The 27,421-nt window shown below is 33.7% G+C and overlaps 1 protein-coding gene across 1 annotated transcript in view; it reads right to left on the minus strand.

Annotated features, from left to right (window-relative positions):
- SNTG1 (syntrophin gamma 1) overlaps positions 1-27,421 on the minus strand; it is a 270,738-nt gene that overhangs the window by 87,350 nt on the left and 155,967 nt on the right. Inside the window, exon 12 of the mRNA XM_054691914.1 lies at positions 1,040-1,156. Coding sequence (XP_054547889.1) covers positions 1,040-1,156 — 117 coding nt within the window. The remainder of the gene's footprint in view (positions 1-1,039; positions 1,157-27,421) is intronic.

The following is a 27,421-nucleotide window of genomic DNA, read 5'->3' on the forward strand; positions in this document are numbered from 1 at the left end:
AATACATAATTTATATTAGGAAGTCATTCCAGGAGGTGAACACTTTTTGACATTGTGAAGCACCCAAACTATGAAGATGTTATTTCACTTAAGTTTTAAATAGTCATAAGAAGCTTTTAGAGTAGAAATAGAGTATATATATATATATATATATATATATATATCATATATATCATATATATATATTTATATTTATAAATATATATATTTATATTTATACAAGAACTGGGGTACAGGCCAGATTCGCGGGAGAGTGAGAGGATTCACCAGAGACAGAGTGGGGAACAGAACAGGCAGACTGACGAAATACATTGCTGAGGGGAGCAGTGGGCGAGACAGGAGAGGTCTGTTTGCCATGTGGGACCCTCACCGGCCTGCCGGGATTGAACCGGCACTGCAAAGGCTGCAGACAGCCCCACAGCACTGTGCTCAACCACCTGCGCCACTAGGGGAGGCCCAGTAAAATATATATTTATAGCTTTTTTCCTTGCTTTCTTGGTGATGTGACTTTGTGTAGATGTACACATTCAAAATAGCAGCAAGTTGGACCTCATAATTCCTAGATCCTCTGAATTGATAATGAGTGCGAGTAGTCTGCTATTTGATATTTATATTTGATATTGTTTATTGAGTATCTGCTGTTGTATAAGGTACATGTTTCTGAAAGCAAGGCCTTAGGTGCAACAGGTACCCATGCATACATATATAATACAAACCCAATGAGTAGGTTAGAGGACGTAATAGATTATAAAAAATAAGATTTCTTAAATAGACTTTTGCCACATAAATGAATTTATTTTTTCTATCATAAATGTCTACATGAAATACGCTCATGTTTTCCAAGAGTTATGAAGAAATGTGTAATGCTGAATATAGGTCTATAATACGATATTTTCAGAAAGATTTGGAGTGCTTTCTAATTTTTTCTATATCTTACTTTGAAAATACATTGATAATATGCTATTTGTTTTTGTGACACTGATGCCACAGTGTTGTGATAAAATTGGGTAAATAAAAAATTTTGGATAAAAACACTTACTGGAGGTGCCAGAAATTTGTAAAGACATGAGCCCCTGAGAGCTAAAAATGTTGGAGAGTACACACGATCCTGAAGTGAGTCCTGCTCCCGTGCTTCACACCAGCCCATGTATACTATCTGCAAGAAATTGAATACACTTAATTGTAAAATAAATGTCATTGCAGATGTCTTCATGAACTCTTTGTATATTGTGACACTTTAACTTTTATAAAATTATCAATTTGATGCAAGGAAGTATATTAGCAATAATTTAACATTAATAAGTGAATCTAAACCACATTAAATTATTGACATCATACTTTTGTCAGCATTTATAAAATGTTAGTTTATGCAATTCACCACTATCCTTATTACATATTTAACTGATCCCACCAATTTCCCAATTAGTGACCTTTTGTTGTATGGGAATATGCTCCCAAGATAAATATTTCAGTGGACAAAGGTGATAGGTTATGAAGATATTGTTGATGTGAATATCACTAGTGTTTTTACCACATCTCCCCTGGGATGACAACGTTTCTCATTCCAGTCACTAATTTTCAATGAATAAGTACTTTTCAAGCATCCATATGTTAAATGTTAGTGATAACAATTATTTTGTCTCTAGCTTTTAAATATGGAGAGTCAATTTATTTATTTTTTATTTTTTATTTAAATATTTTATTTTATATAATTCTTACATCTTTTTTTTTCATCTTTGCACAATGTATGCATTTTCATTTTGGTTATATTTCCCATACAATTGCACCCCCTCCTTATTTTGACTTATGGAGAGTCAATTTAAAAAAGAAACATGATAGATAAACCAACCCTCTTTTCATCATTTGATTGGCAATTCCTGCTCTTTTAAATAGGATATGTATTGTCTAACTCTTTATTATTAATGTATTACTTTGAAAACTGTAACATATGTATCTATTAATAAGGACTTTACCCCTTAAAGATCATATAATGATAATAAATTATAATCATAGATAATTTGTATTGCTAACATGACCAGGTAGATTCTTAGTCAGATAAAATGATAGTTTAAAAAGAGCAAGAGTAGTTTATTAGTTGTCCATACCATAAAGAAAAATAACTTTGACTTAGTTAATGTGTGTGTGTTTAAAAGTTAGTTTCCACTGTCAGTTGTCATGCATCAATAATTGAGTTAAAATAAAAGTAAGAGGATAGTTTCCATTTTCAGCTGTTATGCTTTATGCAATTCAGATAACCCATTAACTGAAATTGCCTTGGGAACCTAGGAAAAAATTGTTTTAATGTGCTTAAAGCACTGGGTAATTTACAAAGTACTAAAGAATAACCAGGAAAAAAAAAATCCACATGAAGAATAACAAAGGTAAATCTCAAAGTGGGTCAATTTTTGTCATTGAGGTGCTTTTTAATATAGAAGTGGTTCATAATAGAATGAGTTTTTGTTATTCTCATAGATATAAGGCATACTATTAAAGTCTAGGACACTTCAAGAGTAGCAGCTTTACTACAGATGTTCTGCTTTTATTTCTGATCAAATATCCCTAAATCTCCAGAGATTACAGTTCTCCCTGGAGCCTCTCTGAAGGAAATGGGAATTCTCTCTGATGATGATATTATCTCCCTATACCTCAATTTATTTTCATAGAAACTTTTTCTGTACAAAATAATTATAACCCAAAATACAAGGAAATAAGGCATTACAAAGTACATCAGGAGACTAATATAAGTAACAAAGACAGTAGACAGCAGAACCCAACATTTAGTCACTCCAGATATTGGAATTTTCTAGCATGGGCATTAACTGTGATATGTTTACTCTTTAAAAAACCAATGGAACAATCTTGAAACATTTATCAGACAACATGACATACCATATTTTATTATTTTAAATGTTTATTGAAGTAATATTGGCTTACAACACCATATAGATTTCACATAGACATCATTATAGATCAACATCTGTATGTACTCTATTAATTTTACCAATAAAGATCTATTCATCATATAAAATTGGTTCCTTTACCTCAAAAACTGGTTTTTGTTTTATCTGTTCACTTCTTTGCATTCTCTATATATGAGTGAAATCATATCCTCATTAATTCACAAAACATAATATCCTCCAAGTCCATCAATGAAGTTACAAAGGGTAAGATGTCACCATTTTTATGTCTGAGTTGTATTTCCTAGTTTGTAAACATAAATTCTTCTTTATCCAACAATTTGTAGATGGACACTTAAGTTGTTTCCAACTATTAGCTATTATAAATGATGCTGTGAATAACATGGAGATCCATGTGTTTTTGCTTTCTTTGGGTAAGTACCAGAAGTGAATAACTAATTTTTTTATGGAATTTCTACTTAAAATATTTTGAGGAGTGTCCATATTGTTTTATAATGACTATAATAATTCACATTCCTTTTACACTTCATAATTGTTTCCTTCTCTTTAAGTCCTCTGCAACATTTTCTGTTTTTATCTTTTAGATAATTACTATTTTCAAAGGTGGCAGATGATAGCTCATTTTGTTTTATTTACATTTCCCTAATTTAAGAGACAATGAACACTTTTTATGTGTTTGTTGGTCATATGTATGTCTTCTTAGAGAAGTATATATTTAGATGCTTGCCCAAATTTTAATTAGGTTGTTTTTTGATGTTGAAGGTTAAAAGTTTTTATAAATTTGGATATTAAGTCCTTGTTAAATGTATCACTTTCAAATATCTTTTCCTATTCAGTGGGATGCTTTGGCATTTCGATTATAATGTATATCTGACATAACATATTTTAAAATACCAATTAGAAGCTGGAGAAATATGTACTTAGAAAACATTGGTGTAGTAAAAAAAAAATAAATTAGAAGCAAATGAAGAAATAATTAGTGAATTGAAATATAGAAAAAATATATATCTAAAATTATGGATAGAGAACCACATATTTGAGAAAAAATGAGAGTAAGAAAAAGGCATGGTGTGTTTGGAAGTATACAACACTTTTAATTTTAGTACCAAGCAAAAGAGATGAGTGGAAATAAGCAGAAGATATATTTGAAGAGACAATGGTGAAAAATTTCCTCAAATAGATAAGAAAAAGATCGATTAAAAATTCAAATATTTAACATTATGTTTTATTAGACAAGGATATATTTTAAAATCTTTAAAATAATTATTTCAGTTCAAGTGATAATATCTATTTTTTCTAAAAGGCATAAGATAATAAAATAGCTGTTCTGATTTTTGGGGGTTATAGCTTCCCTCAGCATTCTTTCAAAGTCAAGGAAGAAGGAGGAGTGTAGAAAAAGGTGTAAGTAGAGGTTCTTTGCTTTGTTCCTGGGAGGATAATCTCAAAGTATTACAGAGAGACACTGAACAGAGAGGGTCCTGGGAAATAAGAGTGCTGCACATGACAAAAGGACACTGCGGAAATTCAATTTCATATAACAAATGGAGACAACTGGAAACTGCAGTGAGGGTGGAATATTTCAGTGCAAATTTTTGCTAATGAGTTTGACTAGTTAACATGGGATGGGGAGAGCTTCTTAGTGTGGAAGTACACCCTTAGCTTTTGGGGGGAAATGTTTGGAGGAGCTGGGATGTGCCAGATATTCCAGGTACCCAGTAAAGATGACAGGTCCAGAGCTGTACTCCCAAACCCCCACCACATGTTATGTTCCATAACATCTGGAAATATAGAGAAGGGCTATAAGTGTTGACACAACATTAGTCATTTCCCCCACACTACTTTCAAAGTTATTGAATCCCTCCACGTCCCTCTACAACTCCTTGACTCAAAATCACAGATAAATTCTCCCTGAAATTCCATGCCAGCAAAAACTCAAAAAATTAAAAAAGAGCAAAGCAGTGTAATATGCTGGCATGAGGACATTCTATACCAAACAGGAAACTTAAAAAAAAAAAAATAGAATAAACAGGAAATCTACAAAATGGGAATACAGAAAAAAGCAACACTTGGAACATTGAGTCCTCAAGGGAATATTTGACTAAAGAGAGAGAAATACTTTTATAGAATCACACAGCTAAGACATGAAAGATCTTTCCTTCCTATCAGATTCAGAGTTCAAAATTGTCTTGACTAAAAAAAAAAAAAAAATCGAAGAAATGGAAAAAGAAAAGCACAGAAATATTGACCAACCAAAGATATACAAGAGAACAAGGAAAAACAAAATAAAGAATATAGAAATTACAGTTTTATTTATTTATTTGTTTGTTTTTTTGTGGGACCCTCACCGGCGGCCTGGGAACGAACCGGCGATACAGAGGCTGTGGGCAGCCTCACAGCCCAATGCTGAATGCTTCGCCACCAGGGGAGGCCCAGAAATTACAGATTTAAATGAGAAAACAACAGATACAAGATGCAAAAGACTAATAAAGTAGATTAAAAAAAATTATCTGGAGCATGCTATGGAAAAAGAACAGACCACTCAGGAGACTGAATCAGTAACATTGAAGATGGTAATGCATATAATGCATAGAATCCAGGTGAAAGAAGAAGATAAATATCAAGAAAAAAATAAAGCAAAACTGAGAATTATTGATTCCAGGAGGAAAGGCAATATAAGAATAATGAAAATTCCAGGGCCTCCCCGGTAGCGCAGCGGTTGAGCGCTGGGTTGCGAAGCTGCCCGCAGACTCTGCAGCACCGGTTGGATTCCCGGCACTCCCTGGCCACCGGAGGAGGGTCCCACATGGCGCGCAGACCTCTCCTGCCGCCCGCTGCTCCCCTCAGCAGTGTACTTCGGTCCTTCTGCCTTCTCTGTTCCCTGCTCTGACTCTGGTGAATTCTCTCCCCCTTCTGTGCTTCTGACTATACCCAGTGCTTGTATAAATAAATAGATAAATAAATAGATACATAAATAAATAATATTAAAGAATAATGAATATTCCAGAAAGGAATTAGAGACGGAAGAGAAAACCTATTCAAAATAAATGATAGAAGAAAACTTCCCAAACATAATGAAACTTATAAAAAGACACACAAATGTTAAATTTCTAAATGCTCAATTCCAGAGAAGAATATTGAAGATGGCTAGGGGAAAGAAGAATATAATCTATAATTTCCCCATCATGTATATAACTAACTTTCCAGAAAACATTATGGGCTAAGGGAGGATAGAATGACATATTTAAAATATTTAAAGATAAAAATTGCCCACCAAGAACACTATCCTGCAGAAAAGTATCCATCTTAGTAAACAAGGCAAAAGTTTAAAATAAAACAGAAGTAAAAGAATAAAATATTAAATAAAACAAATCAATTATGAGACAATGAGAAAGAAAAAACAAAATCAATGAAAAATAGAAAGTACATAATATGGTATTAAAATGTAACCAATATATTATAGTAAATATGCAATGGGTAAAAAGAATAAATGTGCTCTCCAAAAAGATTTTCACATTTGCTAAAATAAGTCCTGTATTCTGTATCTATAAGACATATCTTAAAACATAACAGTGCAGAAAGCTTGTAAATCAAGGAAATTTATGCTTCAGATAGTAATCATTCATATAAATAGATTCATTTCATAATAATGAAGCTTCAAATTTGCAAAAATTATGTAGTAATGCTTAAATTCCATATATCTGAAAACATAATTTTAAAAGTTATAATTAGAATTGACAGAATAACAACAAAATAAATGGGCAAATTGTTAATCTTATGATAGTTTGTCCCTAGTGATTTAATAATCAAATATAAGTGAAAATACATTAAACTATAGAAGTTTTGAATTATACAGTTAATAATGTGCCTAAGTGACATTATTGGACACTAAGCTCAACAAAAATTGACTACATATTCTATTTAAGAACCACACAAAATTTCTATATTTTGGGTGAAACAGCAGTTCTTAAATAAATTTTATGACGCTAAAGATATGACATACTTCTTCACATATATTTAAAAATTAAGTACTCCATTTTCACAGCTCAAGGTAAAAATCATAAAGGGAGTTAGAAAATAGAATGAGCTAAAAGGTAATGAAAATAATAATCAAATTCAAGGGATTTACCAAAGTCTACTCTTAGATTTTACAATCTATATACATGTATGTTCCAAGTATGAAAATCAGTAATGCTGCATATCAATAAGTTATGAATGGAGGGAGGAGGCAATACAAAGTACAATGAGAAAAGAAACTAATGGATGGAGAATTAATGAAATGGTAAAGAATTATACCATCACTATCCAGTAATAGGTATTCAATAAAATCTAAAGTAATTCTTAATAGAAACTAATAACCAAGAATAACCATGGCATAATATCAACTCCTATAGACAATAAAATCACTTTAAAAGATATTACAATAACTTTCTCCAAATTGAAAATCTCAATGAAATACATTAATTTCATGAAAAATACCATAATGCATGTAGGAAGATTTTTTTTTTTTTAATGAACAACCATTTAGCTATTAAAGTGATCTAATCCGTAATTTAAAACATCCCGACTAGAAAACCAAAGGTCCTTTAAATCTACCTACAATCTCCATTAAACTTTTCAGGAAAACAATTTAACATTTGAAAGTTTTCTGGGAGCACAATAAAATAATTATCAGTTCCCAACTCAATTAATGAGGTCAATGTGACTTTAACAACAAAACTGACAAGGTTGTTAATTTTGTAAAGGGAAATTAAAAATAAAATTAAACAATTCTAGGAGGAATAAAACTCTAAATTTCTTAACCAAATAAATGCAATGCTATATAAAAGAATCAGTATAATTCACACATGAGAAAAATGATTAAAATCTTAGAATGATATCTGAAACTGCAGAAAGAGGATTCAAAGAATACAAAATTAATTAATGAAAGTTTTAAAAAATCGAGAGAACTTCTTAATCTAAATGCATATTTAGATTAAAATATTTTAAGCTTTACATTGCAAAAACATACACTTAATATTGAAATACTTAAATCACGTGAGATACAGGAATATCTGCTTTCCCTATTAATAATCAACCATAAATTTTAAGTTTTACCCAATTAAGTGTTAAAAGAAAAATATAAGTATTTACCTTAAGAGAAAAATAGCCTTTATTTTCAAATAATTATAAGAATTTATATTAGAAAATATAAAATTATTTTAAATAACTACTATTATATATGTTTATTAACGTTACTGGATACAAAATCATAATTCAAATTAATTTATATCACTAAGTATCCTACCTAAATAAGACTAACAAGATTATGAAATGTTAAAAATATTAATAAACTGTATAACCTATAATAACATCTACAGATGAATATAGTGATAAATTATGATATAATAAAGTATTACAATATAGCAAAAAATGTAGTAAATGGTGTTTATGGAACAATATGAATAAATCTCATAGAATTAAATAATATTTGAAAGAAAAAAATTTAGAATAATACATATATATGCATATATGTATACATGTTATTTGATTTAAATAAACAATAATGTTTTAAATGAATTGTTACTATAATATATGATAAAATATATTTAGTTTTGTTAAAAATTATCAAACTGTCTTCGAAAGTGGTCACACTCTTTTGTATTCCCACCAGGAATGCATGAGAATTCCTATTTGCCACATATTTGCCAGCATTTAGTGGTGTCAGTGTTCTGGGTTTTGGCACTGTAATTTGTGTGTGTTGGTTATTATTGGTAATTTCCATTTCCCTGAGTGAAATATGATATCAAGCATCTTTTCAAATGTGTGTTTGCCCTCTGTATATCTATTTTATTGAGATATCTATTAATGTTTTTGATCCATTTTTCAATTGTGTCTTTCATATTCTCACTGTTGAGTTTTTTTTTTTTTAAGGGAAGAATTTTTTTTTTTTTAAGATTTTATTGTACAGTCAGAAGTGCGGGAGGGTGAGATAATTCACCAGAGCCAGAGCAGAGAGCAGAGCAGAGGAGGCTGACTGACAAAGTACACTGCTGAGGGGAGCAGCGGGCGGCAGGAGAAGTCTGCATGCCATGTGGGACCCTTGCCCGATGGCCAGGGATAGAACGGGAGCTGCAGAGTCTGCAGGCAGCTTCACAACCCAGTGCTCAACCGCTGCGCCACCTGGGCAGGCCCTCTTAATGTTAAGTTTTAAGTATAGTGTGTGTATATTGAAAAACAATCTTTCATCAGATGTGTATTCTGTAAATATTTTATTCCAGTTTGTGTACTTTTGTATTTACTTATGCATATAAGAACACAGCCCAGAGATGTTGGGGTGAAAGGATTCACCAGAGACAGAGTGGGGAACAGAACAGGCAGACTGATTGAAATACACTGCTGAGGGGAGCAGTGGGCGAGTCAGGAGAGGTCTGCTGTGCCATGTGGGTAGCTCTCTGCCAGGCTGAGTAGCGAACTTGTGTTGCAGAGGCTGTGGATAGCTTCATAGCGCTGTGCTTAACCCATTGCACCACCATGGAGACCAGTTATTGCCTTTTTCAGAACAAAGACTACATTTAATGAAATACAGCTTAGCAATGATTTTTTTTTTTTTTTCAGTCATGTCTTTGGCGTTGAGTTAAAAAGTAATCAACATTTTCAAGGTAACCTACACATTCTCTCACATTGTACTCTGGGAGTTTTGTAGTTTTGCACTTTATATTTAGCTTTGTGATCCATTTTGAATTAATTTTGTGAACAATATAAGGCCTATGTCTAGATTGATTCTTTAGCAAGAGAATGTCCAGTTGCCACAGCTTCATTCCATTTGTTAAAAAGATTTCTTCTTCCTTGTATTGTCTTTGTTACTTTGAAAAATATTTACTGAGTATATTTGTGTGGGTCTATTGTTGGTCTCTCTATTCTGTAACTTTGATATATTTATCCTTTTTTTCCTTTTACTCAATGTCATTATAGTAAGATATGAAGCGGGGTAGTGTCAGTTCTCCATATTTATTCAACTTCATTGTTAGGTTTACCACTCTAGGTATTTAGTTGCTACATATACTTTACAATCAGTCTGTCTATATCCTAAAATAAATTGCTGAGATTTTGATTGGGAATGACAAGATTTAATAATGATCATTTTTATATATGTATTCCTATTGTTTTGGGCCCAAAGGGGAGGGACAATTATTAACATGCAGCAATGTATACATAATAAATATTGAAACTGAAGAGATGACACATTTTTATAGCATAACTCAAAACACACTTAAATCCTTGATCTCTGTTAACACATGTCCACAAATTGTCTCTAACATTTTTATTAAAGTAAAAACAGATAGCATGCTTGCCTGATATCCTTCTGATAGTGTGCTCTTTGCTCCATCAGCAACAGCATCATCTGGGAACTTATTTGAATTTCAAATTCTCACATGCCATCACAGAATTGGAAACCATTGGCATTAGAATGCAGTACTCTGTGTTTTAACAAACCTTATAGCTAATGTTAATGCTGCCTCAATTTTGATTATCTTTAACCCTAAACAAAAAGCAGATGGTCTAATCAGATTATATTCTAACAGCTGGTAAAGTAGGTTCCTATTGAAAACAGTGCTTGTTACTTATAATAAAATAAACCATAATAAAAGCACTCTAATATTTAAAAAATTAAAAAAAATGATAGGTTGTGGATAAACAAGGTGTTTCCAAATAGAACAATGATGAGAGACTTGTTGAACGTCAGTTTTGCTTTCAGGAACAAATGTAATAAAACAAGAGACAAGTTTAAAAGGAAAGACAGGGGCCTCCCTGGTGGTGCAAGGGGTTAAGCCTCAGTACTATGAAGCTATCTGCAGCCACTGCAGCATGAGTTTGATCCTCAGTCAGGGAGATACCCACATGGTGCAGCAGACCTCTCCTGCCTCGCCTGCTGCGCCCCTCAGCAGTGTATTTCAGTAGACCCATCTGTTCTTCTCCCCACTGACTCTGGTGAACCCACTCACCCCACCCCCCTGCATTTCTGGCCTGCATTCCAACTCTTGTTTGCATAAATAAATAAAATACATATTTAAAAAATACAGGTAGAACAACACATTTCAAAGGGCTTTGCACACAAAATCCTATACAGTACAGCTCCTAATACAAAGGAAAGTTCAGAGATGTGATCTCCTCAGCGCCACTTCCCCCTTCATTATTTGTCTTTGGAAAATAGCTGCTGCAGGACTAAACCAATTTGAAAGGTTTAGGAAATACACGTAGGATTTCAGGACTCTTGAAGGAAAAAAAAGTCAGCAAGAACAACAGAAAAGTATAAATAAAATATTTCATTATTTTGTAAGTGGAAGTCCAATTTTTCTAGCACCATTTGTTGAAGAGGCTTTCCTTGTTCAAGTGTATCCTCTTGACCCATTTGTCATAGATTAGGTAACCATATATGTGTGGCTTTATTTCTGGGTTTTTATTTATTAATTTATTTATTTTTTAAATTTTATTTTTATATTCCCCATACAATTGCAACCCCCTTATTTTGACCCCAAACCCTCCTTTCCCCGCCCCCTCCCCATAGTGTGTCTCTGGTTTATAGTTGTTTGTTGATTTTGATTTTTTTCTTTCTTATAGTTATTCTTTTTCCTGGTCCCTTATTTAGGTTTTCTAGATTCCTGCTATAAGTGAGACTATCTTGTATTTTTCTTTTTCTTTCTGGCTTTTTAAATTTGATTCCAGTATTCTGTGTGTCCATTTTTACTCCAGTACCATGCTATTTTCATTATTATGGCTTTGCATCATAGTTTGAATTCTGGAATGCTAGTAATACCTCCATTCTTCTCCATTTTTAGTCAGGAGAACATTGGCTATTTCAGTGTATTTCAGTAATATTTGTTACACATCTTTGAAGAATGACATTGAGGTTTTTATTGGATGGCAGTGCATTTGTGTTTTGCCTAGCATAGGATGGCCATTTTGATAATATTGATTCTTCCATTCCATGAGCAGGGAATATCTTTGCATTTCTCTGTGTCTCCTCTTATTTTAAGAATTTTGTTTTTATAATTTTCCTTGTATAAGTTCACTTCTGTTGGTAGGTTTATTCCTAGGTATTTAATATTTTTGATACAATTGAGATTGGAATGGTTTTCTTAACTTCTTTCTGATCTTCAGGCCAATTGTTTGCATATAGGAAGGCTAATGATGTTTTGTGCATCCTGCCACTTTACTGAACTGGCTTATTGCTTTAATTAATTTTTCTGTGGATAATTTATATATTATCAATCCATCTGTAAATAATGATAGCTTTACTTCTTCCTTGCCAAAATGGATTAATTTTGTCTTTCTCTTGCCTAATTACTCTATTTGAGATTTTCAGTACCATGTTGAATAGCAGTGTTGAAAGTGGACATCCTTGTCTTATTCTGGATCTTACTGGAAAGGTTTTCAGGTTTCCTTAGTGAGAATGATGCTGTCAAATGTCGCTTTTATTATGTTGAGATATGTTCCTTTTATCCCAAGTTTTTCAAATATTTTCATCATAAATGGGTGTTGAACTTTATTAAATACTTTCTTGGCATCTATTGATATGATTATGTGATTTTTATTCTTTTTGTCAATGTGGTGAATTGCTTTGACTGATTTTCAACAAACCTTGTGTCACAGGAATAAGTTTTACTTGGTTATGGTGTATAACCCATTTGATACATTGTTGAATTTGGTTTGCTTTGCTAAGATCTTATTGAGACTTTTATTTAAATTTTTGACTTAATACTTCAGACATTTATCAACTTACATTTTGAAGGTTAGACGTCTGAATTAAATGTCTTGAAACCTGTACAGGAGAATCCCTCTGAAACCTATAGAGGAGAATCCTTTGACTCTTCCTCAATTCCAATTGTTGCGACCATCAGTCCTTGGCATTCCTTGGCATTAGCTGCATCACTTTATACTCTACCTTCTTTATCATTTGCCATTCTCCCTTTGTGTCTGTGCCTTCATATAGCCATTCCCCCTTTTCAAATACCAGGTAAATGGATTTGGGGTCCACCTTAATTATCTCATTGAAACTTGATGACATACACAAATATCTTAATACAGAAGAGGTGACTTTCTGAGATATTGAGAATTAGTACATCAGCATATGAATTTGAGGGATAGAATTCAATCCTTAAGAGTCATTTTGGATTTTCCCTCTTTCTCTTCCTTCCTATCCCATCAGTGTAGTAAAATAAGCATGGGGCATCCTCTCAGTCAAAAGGATGTTGTTCTTACTTTGGAAAGATAAGAGATAAGCTCTAACTAATTAGGGTTATCAGCAGGATTGACTTTGGCAGGCTATATCCTGGGCTTTACAAAGACTCATGTTTGCTAAGCCCATGGATAAGAGACCAAGAGACAATCTTAATATGAAGGAAAATGCAACTTTTCACAAATAACATATTGAGCTGACTATGTAGACAGTCTCTAACTTACTGTGGTTTGTTACTTAGGATTTTTCAACTTTACTGTGTTGTAAAACCCATACGTGTTCATTAGAAACTATACTTTGAATTTTGATCTTTTCCCCCAACTAACAATAGGCAGTATGATATTTTCTTGTGATGCTGGACAGCAGCAGTGAGTTGCAGATCCCAGACAGTCATTCCATCCAAGGGCAAACGATCTGTCCACTTTAGTGTACTGCATTGCCAATGCTTTCGACTTATGCTGTATACAACTTATGCAAGGTTTAGTAAAATGTAACCTCATTGTAAATCAAGGGATATCTGTAATACAACAGAGTTTTTGGGCCTAATGTCAATGCTCTGCAAAGTAGGAGATTTTTTTTTTTTTTATAAGCAACATCAGGTCTAGAGATAGTGGTTCCAGTTAAATGAAAAACTTTGATAATTTGGCATGGGAATGGTACACCTGAATTGGGATTAGCTTATAAATAGCAAAACAGATTTGAATGGCTGGATACAATAAAGACAACCTATGGAAATCTAGGTGAAGAGAAAAACTGAAGAGAGAAAGAGAGGACAGTTCTTAAAATATATGAAGCTGAGGTTTAGCATAAGTTGAAACAGGCAGTGAAAATTCCCTGGTAGTTGCAGAGTAAAATGACTTTTAAAAACATTTTATAAATGTAGTAGAATATTGGTCCTCTAAGCTATTAACATGCTATTCTCCATGATCTGTATATATAACCATAAATGACAAAAGAAACATTTTTAGCTGTGATTAAGTCAATAATCTTGATGGGGACATTAACCTGAGTTAGCCAGTAGACTTACTGTAATAGCAAGGGTCCTTATAAGAGAAATGTAAGAGATTCCGAGTCAGAAAAAGGAGAGAGTATAGAATGATATACTATAAACAGTGGGAATGATGATTCCTTGGAGCCTCCAGAAGGAGCGAGATCCACTTGCACCTTGACCCCAGTCCAGACTGCACACCTGATATTAGATTTCTGATTTTTAGTACTGCAAGAAAACAAACCTGTATTTTTTTAACCACTGAGTTCATGACACTATTAAAGCAACATTGTCATATTGTTAAAGCAATATAATCAGGGATACCTAAATGTTGAATTTGAATTTTTCTGTGCCTATTTTTGAAAGGCACAGCACTCTCTGTGCCCTCCAAATCCAACCAAATTTGTGCATTATAACATACTAATACATATTTTGTATGATAAAAAAATTGTGTGTATATGTGCTTGCATGAAGAAATTGAGGAAGAAGCTGAAGTTCATTGCTAGATCAGTGTTAAAAAAATAGAAGAACAAATGTGCAAGCAGACACCATGAGGCAGTGGTATGTCAAAATAATGCTTAAGAACTCTGTACATCCTTTCCATGGAAAACAGAATTTTACCATACATGCTCATTAGGGAGTTTGGCCTGTAGGGGTGGGGCGGATGGTGGGGTTGTCATTGGTTTTGGTATTAGAGTGATGCTGGACTCATAAAATGTGTTTGGACTCATTTTTTTAATAGATTGAGTAACATAGGTATTAGTTCATCTTTGAACAGTTGGTAGAACTCACTTTTAAAACCATCTGGTCCCGGACTTTTGTTTTTTGGAAGAGTTTTGATCATTGCTTCAACTTCCTCATTTGTAATTTGTTTGTTTAAGTTTTCTATTTATTTCTTATTCAGACCTGGGTGATTATATACTTCTATGAATCATCTCATCTCATCTAGATTGTTGAATTTGTTTGCATGTAAATGTTTATAGTAACTTCTTATTGCCCTCTGGATTTCTGCCTTGTCTATTGCAATTCTTCCTTTTTCATTAATTATTATATTTCTTTGAGTTTTCCCACATTTTTCATTTTCCACTGTGGGAAAATGAAACTAGACTACTGTCTGTCCACCACCATGTACAAAAATAAATTCAAAATGGATAAAATACTTGAATATATTTGCACACTATATATCTGATAGGGGACTGATATCAAAGATCAACAAAGAGCTCAAACATCTCAACGAAAACAAATCAAACAACCCAATCAAAAAATGTTCAGAAGAATTAAATAGATAATTTTCCAAAGCAGAAATACAAATTATGAACAGGCATATGAAAAAGTTTCATTATCAGTCATTATCAGGGAAATGCAAATCAAAATCATAATGAGACACTACCTCAAACCTATGAGAATCTTTAGTAAACAAACAAACAACAAAACAGAAATAACAAACAACAAAAATAGAAACAACAAGTGCTTGCAAGGAAACCTCTTACACTTACACTACTGGTTGGAATGTAAACTGGTCAAGCCACTATGGAAAACTCTGAAGATTCCTCAAAATGTGGGACCAGCAGGTTCATTCCTAGGAATCTACCCAAAGGACACAAAAACACTAATTTGAAAAGAAACCTGCACCCCTATGTTTATTACAGCATTATTTATAATAGCCAAGATATAGTAACAAACTAAATGCCCCAAGATAGAATATATGGATAAAGAATATATATATATATATATATATATATATACACACATATATATATGTATGTGTATATATAATGAAATATTACTTAGTGATAAACTCATGCCATGTGGAAACATGGGTGGGGATAGAAAGGGTGATGCTAAGTGAAATAAGCCAGAAGGAGAAAAATAAATACCAAATAGATTCACCTATATATGGAATATAGCAAAACCAAGCAATGTGTCAGACAAAGACAAACTTTGAAAGCTGACCATAGATATGAGGTGTCTAGAAGGGGAGAGGAAAGGGAACTGGGTGGGCAATGGATTGAATGAGTTAAAACAGAGTTGGGGAGAGAGTATAAGAGTCTATGATGGAAGACTATGGGTTCTTTGTTGGTGGGAGAACTATTGTGATCACACCTGAGGGGAGAAATCATAAATTGTTCAAAAATCACAATGATATAAGAAAAGAATACTGTACTTATAAATTAAAATAAATACATTTAAAATTATAAGGACTATAAAATAAATCTAAATTGAGAGATATTCTACAATGTAAATGATCAGTATTCTTCAAAATTGTTGAGTTTATGAAAATTGAAAACAGAATATCAATCATTCCATATTGTAGGATACTAAGGAAACATAACACTACATACTCTCGTACCCTACACTGGCTCCTGAGTTAGATAAAGAACAGAATGGGACAACTGGTAAAATTCAAATAATACCTATGCATTAATTAATAGTGTGATATCACTATTCATTTCTTAGTTTCCATAATTTTACTACGCCTATGCAATACATTAACATGAAGCAAGGCAAAGTGTGGAAAGGGTATACAGAAATGTTTTTGACATTTTGACAAATATTTTGTGAGTCTGATATATATGAAATATAAAAGAAATATGAAAGAGAAACCAAAAACCAAAACTAAAATGAAATGAAATAAAATAAAATAAATGAATAACAGACCTTGTCTCATAAAGACTGTTCATAGTTACTTGGTTTTGGTTGAGATGAGTTTGGATTTTATTTTTCCAGGTATAAAATTAAATCCTATCTGGAAGAAGATACCATATCACTAACAGTCACAAAGTATGCCCATAGTTTTTACATGCAATGTCTATTATTTAATGCACTGATGCAGTTTTTAATTTTAATGGACACATGCTCACACACACATATGAGAGAGGGGAGGCATAAAAGAAACCAAAAAAAATACAATAAGCCATAAAAAGAAGACAAAAATACGAAAATAAACACAATCCAGACAACCAGGAGATAAAACAATTGGGAAAACACAAACATGTAAACACAAATAAGAGATTCAGACTTTGGAGCAATCAGAACGAGAGTTTAAAGTTGTTATGGTCAATATGTTCAAATTTTAGATAATTAGTTCAAAAATTATAGTAGATAACTAGAAAATACAAAACACTAAAACACATAGAATAACTTAAACACGATCAATCAATATTTTGATTGGCTTGAAGTTTATATACAGCTAAAGAGAGAAGTACAGAATTCTGTGAGACTAATAGTCACTGAATAAAAAAATCAACATACCAATTTTTTCCATACTAAAAAGAACATCTTTCTACTTATCCATGTGTACATGTGTGCCCACAGTTTATCAGCAAAAATTAAAAATTTCAACTAAAAGCAGCTGGGAGTAACAGATGTTACTCATGACGACAGCAATCTAAAATCATACAGAACTCAAGAGAAAAAAAAAAGTCTCTTATGTTATCTACCAAAAAGGTCTGTTTGGTGGTACCCTCATCCCAAACACCCCTCATCCAGAAACTCAGAATTAATCTCATCTATAAATCAAGGAGAGGAGATACCAATATATGTGTGCCTTAAATTACAATCATTTTTCTACTCCACCTGACTGTGATCATTTTAGACAATGAAATTTCAGACAGCACCTGACAGATCCATACAGTTGCTTGTGACACTGAGTGCGGAGATGTCTCACAAGGCAGTATGATTATGTCTCACAAGGCAATATTGATGACAGTATGTGGCCATTGCAATCACAGTGTATCTCACTAATGTGTCTATTATTATCCAGCTACCTTTTGTTGCCTCTAATTAGAACCTTTGAGGAGAGCCCTGGATATTACCTTTGAATTGGTTACCCACATTCTAATGGACCATAATATGCTTCATCACCACCTTAGATGTTATTTGGTATCAAGTTTTCCCTCCTTTTTACACCAAGAGGCCAGTCTGATTCCATTTCCTCAGTATAGTAATCAAAGCACTCTTTCTGTCCTTTTCAAAGTGTGGAACACCCTTTTCCACAACCCCACTCTCATAGTCAGTCATTGTTCGTTGATAGATATTTCAGTAGGTTATATCATTTTGGGGGTGGGGGCTTTCATAAAACTCTTGACATGTTAACATTTCTCTAAGAGATATCTTAACAAATGAATTTCAAGGAGAGTTTTAAATGGAAAAGAACTTACCAAATGAACTAAATGTACCCTGAGTGTTCTGATAAAAGCAGAAAGAAGTAATTTTCACTTTTGGTAGGAGGACACATGGTTAATTGTGAGTTTACAAATGACCCTATTGTCATTTTTACATCAGCTATAGAAAACCATCTCCTTTCCTTCTTGCCAGCTGCTTCCCTGAAAACCTCTGCTGAGCCAGCAATTACTGTAATAGCACAAAGCCACTCAAATGAGGGACCATGGCAATTACCCTGATTTGTCACCACAAAGGGTTGACTATAAAGGCTTATTTCAAGATGTTGAAATTAAGCAGGTTGGGACTATGCCAGGGTACTTTGGGGAGTAGCAATTAGAAAAGAAAGAGACACCAATATGAGCACAAGGAAGCAGGTAGACTTGGCAGAAGGGACTGAGGAAATAAGATGGCTATTTTCTGGCAACATATGTCAGTATTATCTGAAATTCAATGTTTTTTTTTTTTGTAGTAAAACAGATAAACTTTTACAGTGCTGATGCAAGTGAAAACTGGAACAATTTTATGAAACAAAATGTAGCATCATAATTCTAAATGCATATACCCAGCTCACCATCCTGAGAATTTACCTTTAGCTCAGTTTAAGCACATTCAAAATAATATATTTTCAAAATTATTTATTGCATCATTATTTTCAATTGCAAAATATTAGAAATACTCAAGCCCATCCATTTATACAATGGGATTATAGGTAGCTATATATATATATATATATATATATATACATATATTTAAAGAAAATGAGGGCATTTTCTGAGCACACAGATAGCAAAATCTCCAAATTATACTAATAAAAGGAAAATATTTGCACTAAAGCACCATAATATATTCATATTAGCTTGACATACTTATATCAAGTTGACTTTTAATAATAAAGTTGACTTTTCTCTGAAAAGGAAAATTAATCTAGGCCATATAGATTTGTGATTAAAGAGTAAAACTCAAGATTTTTCTTTCTCAAAAATTTAATGATATCCAAAGTTTCTGCATATAGAGGTAAAAATTTTTATGATAGGTAACCTGAACTTGACCCATCACCCTCTCACCAAATTAAAACGATTCACTCACGCCTCTGTTATAAACATTGAGGATACAGAGATGAGCCATTGAAGGCTGAGAATGAAAAAGAAAAAAAAAATGTTATGTCAAAAAATAAGGATACAAATCAGGGAACGTTAGACATAAATAATTTGAATGAGACTGACATATTTAATGAGATCACTATGAAGTCTCACTTTGAGTATAGGTTAGAAAGAATTGAGAGAATTCTTCAAGTGGATAACTGAGGGGTGAGCATTAAGGCAGAGGGACCAACAAAGGTAAAGTTTAGAATGCAAAGATTGTGGGGATATTTTAGGGAATTGTTGATAATGAAATACATGGAATATAACCTCAGAAGTGCAGTCTTTCAGGCTACTATAAGAACTCTGTTTTTTTGTTTTTTTGTGTTTTTTTTTCCTCTGAATATGATGGTGACTGTAGTGGCAGGAAGGCCACAGGGCAGGAAGGCCACAGAGCAGGATATCTATGATCCTATGCAGGTGGGGTAAAGGAGAGTCCTGGAGCCCTGGATGGCTTACTTAGGCTTTTATTGAGCTTGTGCATGTGGTACAGCAACCAGGTACATAGCAGACAGTGGAGCCCGGAGGCCAGGAAGCTGGCAGGCCTCCAAGGCCCTGGCAAGTCTTCACTTTGGGCTTCTCTCGCTCTTCTGGCTTTCTTTCTCCACTTCTCTCTCCTGCCTCTACTTCTCTTAGCGAATATCTCTATACTGCTGCCATGGCCCACAGAAGTAAACAACATAACTTATAACACTGTAACAAAATGCAGGTGTCCCATTAGGCAGGGCAATCCTAATTGCCAGAGGGCAGACAATCCTGAAAACCACTTACCCTAAAGTGACATTGGAATGTTTGAATATAGGAAAAACACAATCTTAGAAGGCTGATCAGTATCACTTCAATTTAAAAAAAAAGCAATAAAATAGGCAAGAAGGCCTCTGAGTATTGTTACTGTAGTGATGGAGGGAGGGAAAGCAGAGGCTTGGGGGAGCTTGGCAGCAGAGCTGGTTTTCAGAAGCTATTGGATTTAGGGCATATTTTAAAAGTAAAATTTCAGCATACAGTATGAAATAAAAAGTAAAGTTAAGGAAATATGAGTTTTTTGACCTTAAGAACCAAAAGAGGACCTCCCTGGTATCTCAGGGGTTAAAACACAGGCCTATCAAACTATTGCCAGACACTGTGACATTAGTTTGATCCCAGGCCAGGGAGCAGCCACATGGCACAGCAGACCTCTCCTGTATCGCCCGCTGCTCCCCTCAGCAGTGTATTTCAGTAGATCCACCTGTTCTGTCCCCCACTCTGTCTCTGGTGAATCTAATTACCCCCCACACCTCTGGTCTATATCCCAGTTCTTGTATGCTTAAATAAATAAGTCTTAAAAAATAAAAGAATGGAAATGGTCATTTTGAGATGGAAAAGACTTTGAGAAAATCAGCTTTGTAGGGGAAATATCTCTATTATAGACATTTTAAGACCGATAATTTTAGCCATAAAGTGGATATATCAAAAGACAAATGCAGTAAGCCATTGTGGAGCTCAAATGGGTGGTCAAGTCTTGTCATGTAGAATCTTGTTTGGTCAATTTAAGGTTGATATCTAAATGAATGGACACAAAAGAAAGAAGAGACCCAAAGTCAGGTTCACAGAGCTATAGGTGTTTCAGGGTAGTCAAAAAGAGAAAACATAAAGGCATGGGCGGAAATCCAAGCAATTTTGATGTCATGAAAGAGAAGTGAAAACCACGATCATCAAATGTGCCAAATGTCATTGAAGACGTAAGGATCATAAGAACTGAGTTTTGATTTATTTTGTTTTTTAAGATTTGTTTATTTTTACACAAGAACCACGGTACAGGTCAGATGTGCGGGTGGGTGAGAAGATTCACCAGAGACAGAGTGGGGAACAGAACAGGCAGACTGAAGAAATACACTGCTGAGGGGAGCCACAGGCGTGACAGGAGAGGTCGGCCAGGCCATGTGGGACCCTTGCCCGCTGGCCGGGATCAAATTGGCACTTCAGAGGCCGTGAACAGCTTCACAGTGCTGCGCTCAACTGCCTGTGCCACCAGGGAAGGCCCCAAGAACAGAGTTTTGATCATTGTTTTAACAACAGTGTTCATTGTGACCTTGGGTCACATTGCTATTGTATGTGGCTTAGGAGAAAATGAGAGAATAATGGAGACAGTGAACATGGTCTCTTTTAATCAATTAAATTAATTTAATTTAAATTTGCTGTAAAAGTGTATAAAGAGTAGAGTGGTCATAAGGAAAATTCAGTGGAAACAGGAATGGTGACAGCACAAGGACAGAGAGGAAGGACTGCTGGAGTCATGCAATTGGGGGAGCAACCATGATATCTAGGTGCACACAGACCACAAATGCATTCTAGAGAAAATAACCTGGACTTTGAAAAAAAAAAAAAAAAAAAAACATGTAAGTTTTGAGAACTACAGATGACCAGCAGTAAGAAGTCAGGGCTTTAGTCAGAAATACAGGAAACTGAATTCTGCCAAGTACATAATGAACATGACCATGACCGTGCAATCAGTAACAATCAAACCTCCAGAGGAGAAGATAGCCTGATCAACCATTAGATAGCTGCTTTGTGAGACCCTGATCAAAGTAAAAACTACTATCGAGGAATCCAGACCTGGAGAATTTTAGCTTATGTAATACACTTGGTCTTAAGTGGCTTAAGTCTATGGCAATTTACTATTGTAGTTGCGATAGAAAAATAATACATATTTCTATGCTGACATTTTTCAGGGAAATATTTTGAAATATCTTATCATAGAGAAAAATCTCATAAATGATAAGAAAAGAAGGTGAATATAATATGAATACTAAACAATGATCATGACAATAACAGTGAAATATTATTAAAGATATGAAATGAATAGATGTCAAGTAATATCCCTTGATTAACAAGAAATAAAATTCACAGAAAAGTAATATTAGGAGACAACAAAATACCAGCTATATATATATATATTAAGATATTATTGGGCCTCCCCTGGTGGCGCAGCAGTTGACCCCTGGGCTGCGAAGCTGCCCGCAGCCTCTGCAGCTCCAGTTCGATTCCCTGCCGCCAGCTAGTGGTTTGATCCCCGGCCGGTGAGGGTCCCACATGGCGAGCAGACCTCTCCTGATGCTCCCCTCAGTGGTGCATTCCGTCGCTCTGCCTGTTCTACTCCCCTCTCTGGCTCTGATATATTCTCTCACCCTCCCGCACTTCTGACTGTACCCAGTGCTTGTATAAATAAATAAATAAATCTTAAAAAAAAAAAAAATATTATTGTTGTTAAGGTTTTTTTTTTTATTTTTGACTATTTTCAATTTATTTCTAGTATTTCACAGTTTTATAATAGAGTCCACAGCATTCCAAATTTTCAATTTTAAACAATATAAAAACTTAAGCACAAGTAAATAGTCTTCCACTTAGACACTTTGACATTAACTTATACTTTTTAGGAAGCTGCCAGACTTAGTTCCAGATAAAAGATAAGAGTAGAAAAATCCCTGTTTTCACAGGCCTTATATTATGTTTAAAAAAGATTTATTTATTTAATTATTTATGTGTAGAAGAACTGGCGTGTAAGTCAGAGCTGCAGGGTGGGAGGTAAGAGACAATGGGGAACTGAATAGGTAGATCGACTGAAATACACTACTGAGGAGAGCAGAGGGCAAGATAGGAGAGGTCTTCTGAGCCATGTGGGTTAGCTCCTTGCCTGGGGATGGAAATCAGGCTATAGTGGTGATAGCGCTGAGACTTAAACCCTAGGCCATCAGGGAGGACACAAGGCCTTATAGTCTTAATACAGCTTGACTTTCCCAGTGGAATCCAATTTCATTTATTTTTCTTATCTGTTTTTTAAAATATACTGACAGATTCTTACTCTATTCTTACTGTATCTTACTGTATCTTATAGTACACTGATGCTCAGCTTATGCATGCATTCCAAGTCTCATTTGTTGATTAAATAAGTTGATTTTGATTTGACATATATGATATGCTCTTATAAGCATGGAGGAAATAATGCAGCAAAAGCAACAAGTCCCTACTCTTATAAGTTTGTATTTTTGTATATGAGATACATAATAAATAAGTTAAAAATGCATGATATGGGGCCTCCCTCGTGGCACAAAAGGTGAGACGCAACCTATGAAGGTGTCAGCATCCTCTGCAGCACGAGTTCTATCCCCTGCCAGGGAGAAACCCACATAGTGCAGCAGACCTCTCCTGCCTTGCCCGCTGCTCCCCTCAGCAGTGTGCTCTGGTCAAAGTGTGTTCTGTTGCCCACTCTGTCTCTGGTGAATCCTCTCACCCTTCACACCTCTGGCCTGTACCCCAGCTCTTGTATGCATAAATAAATAAATGTTTAAGAATAAAAAAAGATGCATGATATCACTTCACGTAGAGATAAGGACATGCAGATAAATAAAGCATACAAAAGAGAATCATAAGATTAATATAAAAATCCAATTCTTTAGTTAAACATTCTGAAAGATATAGCTCAGGAGTGATATTTGATCAGTCCTAAATTAAGTGAGTAACTATTTAAATGATTATCTAGTAGAAAATTTATGGGTAAAGGCAAAGTTATGTCAAGTTGTTGAGTTGTGAATGTACTTGCTATGTTAGGCAATTAACAAGGAGACCAATGAACTAGAATTCCATGAAGGAGAGAAAGGATAGTTAAGGAACTTTGACTGGTATTCATCAGGCAGATTATCTATATTTGCCACAAATTTGCCTCGGGACTAGTTGATTCTTCCATTCTTTTCTGTAATACAGTCAACAGAGATAATTTCCATTGTAGATATTATCCTGTTCAAACTCTGATTTAAATTCCTCCATGCCTCAGTAGGCTTTTGCAATAAAAATTAAGTTTCAGTGTAGGTTATAGCTTATTGAGTAGTTAAAAATGAATACATGTCATCATGACATTCTACTCTATGTCATTTTAATGGAATTTACTTTGAGAACTTACAAATTAATTATTCCACTAGATGTCTAATTTTTATTTTTAGGATAAAATCAAAATTAACAAGCCAGAAAAATTTCTATATTTGTAAAATTATCTCTTAATGCCTTGTTATGATTACCTTGCTATTACTATTTTAGGCATTCTAATCTAGACATTATAAATCTACTTCAAATTCAATAAGTGCTGCTTTTTCTAGAACTCAAAATATGTTCTTACAACATGTAGATAAAATTTACCTGGTAATTCAAGAATTGCAAAATAGCATATCTCCAACAGGTTTTACATCTGTATTATATATGCATAATGATTTACATGTAATGCATATTGTACTTATTTTTTATTTTTTTAAGTTAACCAACAATGTTTAAATACATGTTCATAATATGTAAAATAAAAATGAACATTGGAATTTCGCTCTTCTCTAACTTCTTCAGACACTTAGGGTTAACTATCTTAAAGAAATCATCTTAAAATTTTAGAAGAATTCTGTGCATATAGATATTAAAAAACAAATAAACAAACAAACTAAGCAGATGAAATCTTAGTTTTTTTTTTTTGAACTTCCATTTCTTTACACATAGACCTATTCAAGTATGCTGCTATTATAAAACTTGAAGTAAAGCTACCAAATACATATTGTCATTCTTATGTTGGTGGAAGATTTATCTTGTCATCATTTTCTATTTCTTTTTGTTATTAAAATCCTTTTAAAAATAATTATTGATCCAAATGATAGGTAAAATTTAAATTTTGACTTAATATCAAATATCCCTCCATGAATTTTATAAAAATTCACACTTTTATCAGTAGTGTATGAGAACATCTGAAGATTTGAATGTATTAGAGTAATTTTTCCATAAATAAAAAATAGATCAATGTGAATGCAATTGAAATCTGAGCTTCACAAAATATCTGTATCCATCAATTCATTAAGATTGGAGAGCACAGCAATAGAAATATTTGCTTACATTTTCTGTCTTTTTATCTACTCTACTTGATCATAATAAAATGATAAATCATTGAATTTATATAATTTCATTTGTATTTTCAAATACATGATTGCATTTATTATTGCTCCTGAAGTCATATATTTTGGTGATATGTAAGTATATGAGATCAAGGAAGACATTTATTTTACTTTATTGCAAAACTCTTTTCACTTGTCTCAAATCTCAAATTCAAGGTAACCTAAACTCATTGAGCCATCAATACTACTCTATATTTCTACACTGACCAAAACAGGTATACCTTGCCCTGTTATATAAATTTAGAAAGCCCAAATTTGAATCACAACAGTTTAACATTTTGCAACTCAACTGAAACTTTGTATTTTTTATCAATCATTACCACCAGACTCTAACTTACAGGCACACATCTGACACTTTGATTTTAACTAAAGCATTTCTCCCTTTCATCCAGGTTTTAAGCAAACTCTTTATCGTTAATATGCCTACAGTGAAGTCGTGGTAACCTTTTCTCTTGTGTTAGGCTTTCTAACATTAGGCTGCTGATTATTTTAACATCATCAGGAATAAAATTGTGAATCTAATTTATTGCTTGATTTTATGAGTCACATCTGATACAAGTTATTTGCATTTCTGTTTGCAACTGCTAGTCATAAGTGTTAAAACTCTACATTAGAAATCAGGTACTAAGTGCTTTCCCTGGTGGTGCAGCGGTTGAACGCTGAGCTGCGAAGCTGCCCGCAGCCTCTGCAACACCTGTTCAATCCCTCGCCGCCAGGGAGGGTCCCACATGGCACAACAGACCTCTCCTGCCGCGCCCACTGCTCCCCTCAGCAGTGTATTCCGTCACTCTGCCTGTTCTGTTTCCCTCTCTGGCTCTGGTGAATTCTCTCACCCTCCTGCACTTCTGACAGTACCCAGTGCTTGTATAAATAAATAAATAAGTAAGTAAGTAAGTAAGTAAGTAAATAAATAAATAAATAAATAAATAAATAAATTCTTTAAAAAAAAAGATATCAGGAACTAAATCTGAGACAGAAATTGCTGATCATGACTACGCAGTTGTCTTGAATTGTTTGCCTGCTTGCAATCCCTTCTTTTGATAGATTAGAAGCCTTGGCTTTGCACTCAAGTTTATATTGAGGATAAATCAGGTTTACCCAAAGAACATATTTGATGTCATAGACATTGTCATAAATAAGTTGGCAACATAATCATGATTGCAATTTTGATCTCCCCAGTCCAGGTCTGCTGTTTATTTCCATAAAACACACTAATTATTTATACAAAGTTGAATGTGGATCACTCTTTTGAAAAAATATATTCCAACACATTAAAGGATTAATGGGAAATAATGAAAAAGTTAACCTGTCCCTCCCTGAAAACTAGTCAAATTTTAAAGCATTCTTTTTTTAAATGACAAGTTTATTTATTTATTTGTTTATTTATTTATTTATTTGTTTGTTTGTTTGTTTGATTGTTTGTTTGTTTGTTTATACAAGAACTGGGGTACAGGTTAGAGGTGCAGGAGGGTGAGAGAATTCACCAAAGACAGAGCAGGGAGAAGAACAGGCAGACAGACCAAAGACACTGCTGAGGGGAGCAGCAGGTGAGACAGGAGAGGTCTCCCATGCCATGTGGGTTTCTCCCTGGCTGGTTGGCAATTGAGCCCGTGCTGCAGAGGCTGTGGACAGCTTCACAGTGCTGCGCTCAACCCACTGAGCCACTGGGGAGGCCTCAAATTTTAAAGCATTTTAAAGAGATATTTAATATGGAAGAATAAAATGTAACCCCAAAAATTAAAATAAAATTTAAAAATGAAGAAAAGATGAATAGAAATTTAGGGTTTGAATAAAATCATATTTTGAAACACAGAAGAGATTTTCATTATAGAAAACTGATATATTATTTGAAATACTTATTGCATCTAATAGATGCACATAAGCTAAGTATTTTTTGCATGAGTTGAGTTTGTAAAATATTCTTTTTTATGGTTAAAATATCTTTTAACTATTATCACATTAAAACCCTTAAAAAGTACAAAATGTAGCATGATGGTTTTATGATATAATATTAAGCATTTATTTTCATTATAAACTTT

Source organism: Talpa occidentalis, unplaced genomic scaffold (assembly GCF_014898055.3).
Source record: "Talpa occidentalis isolate TD23 unplaced genomic scaffold, MPIMG_talOcc4v2.1, whole genome shotgun sequence".
Taxonomy (NCBI): Eukaryota; Metazoa; Chordata; class Mammalia; order Eulipotyphla; family Talpidae; genus Talpa; species Talpa occidentalis.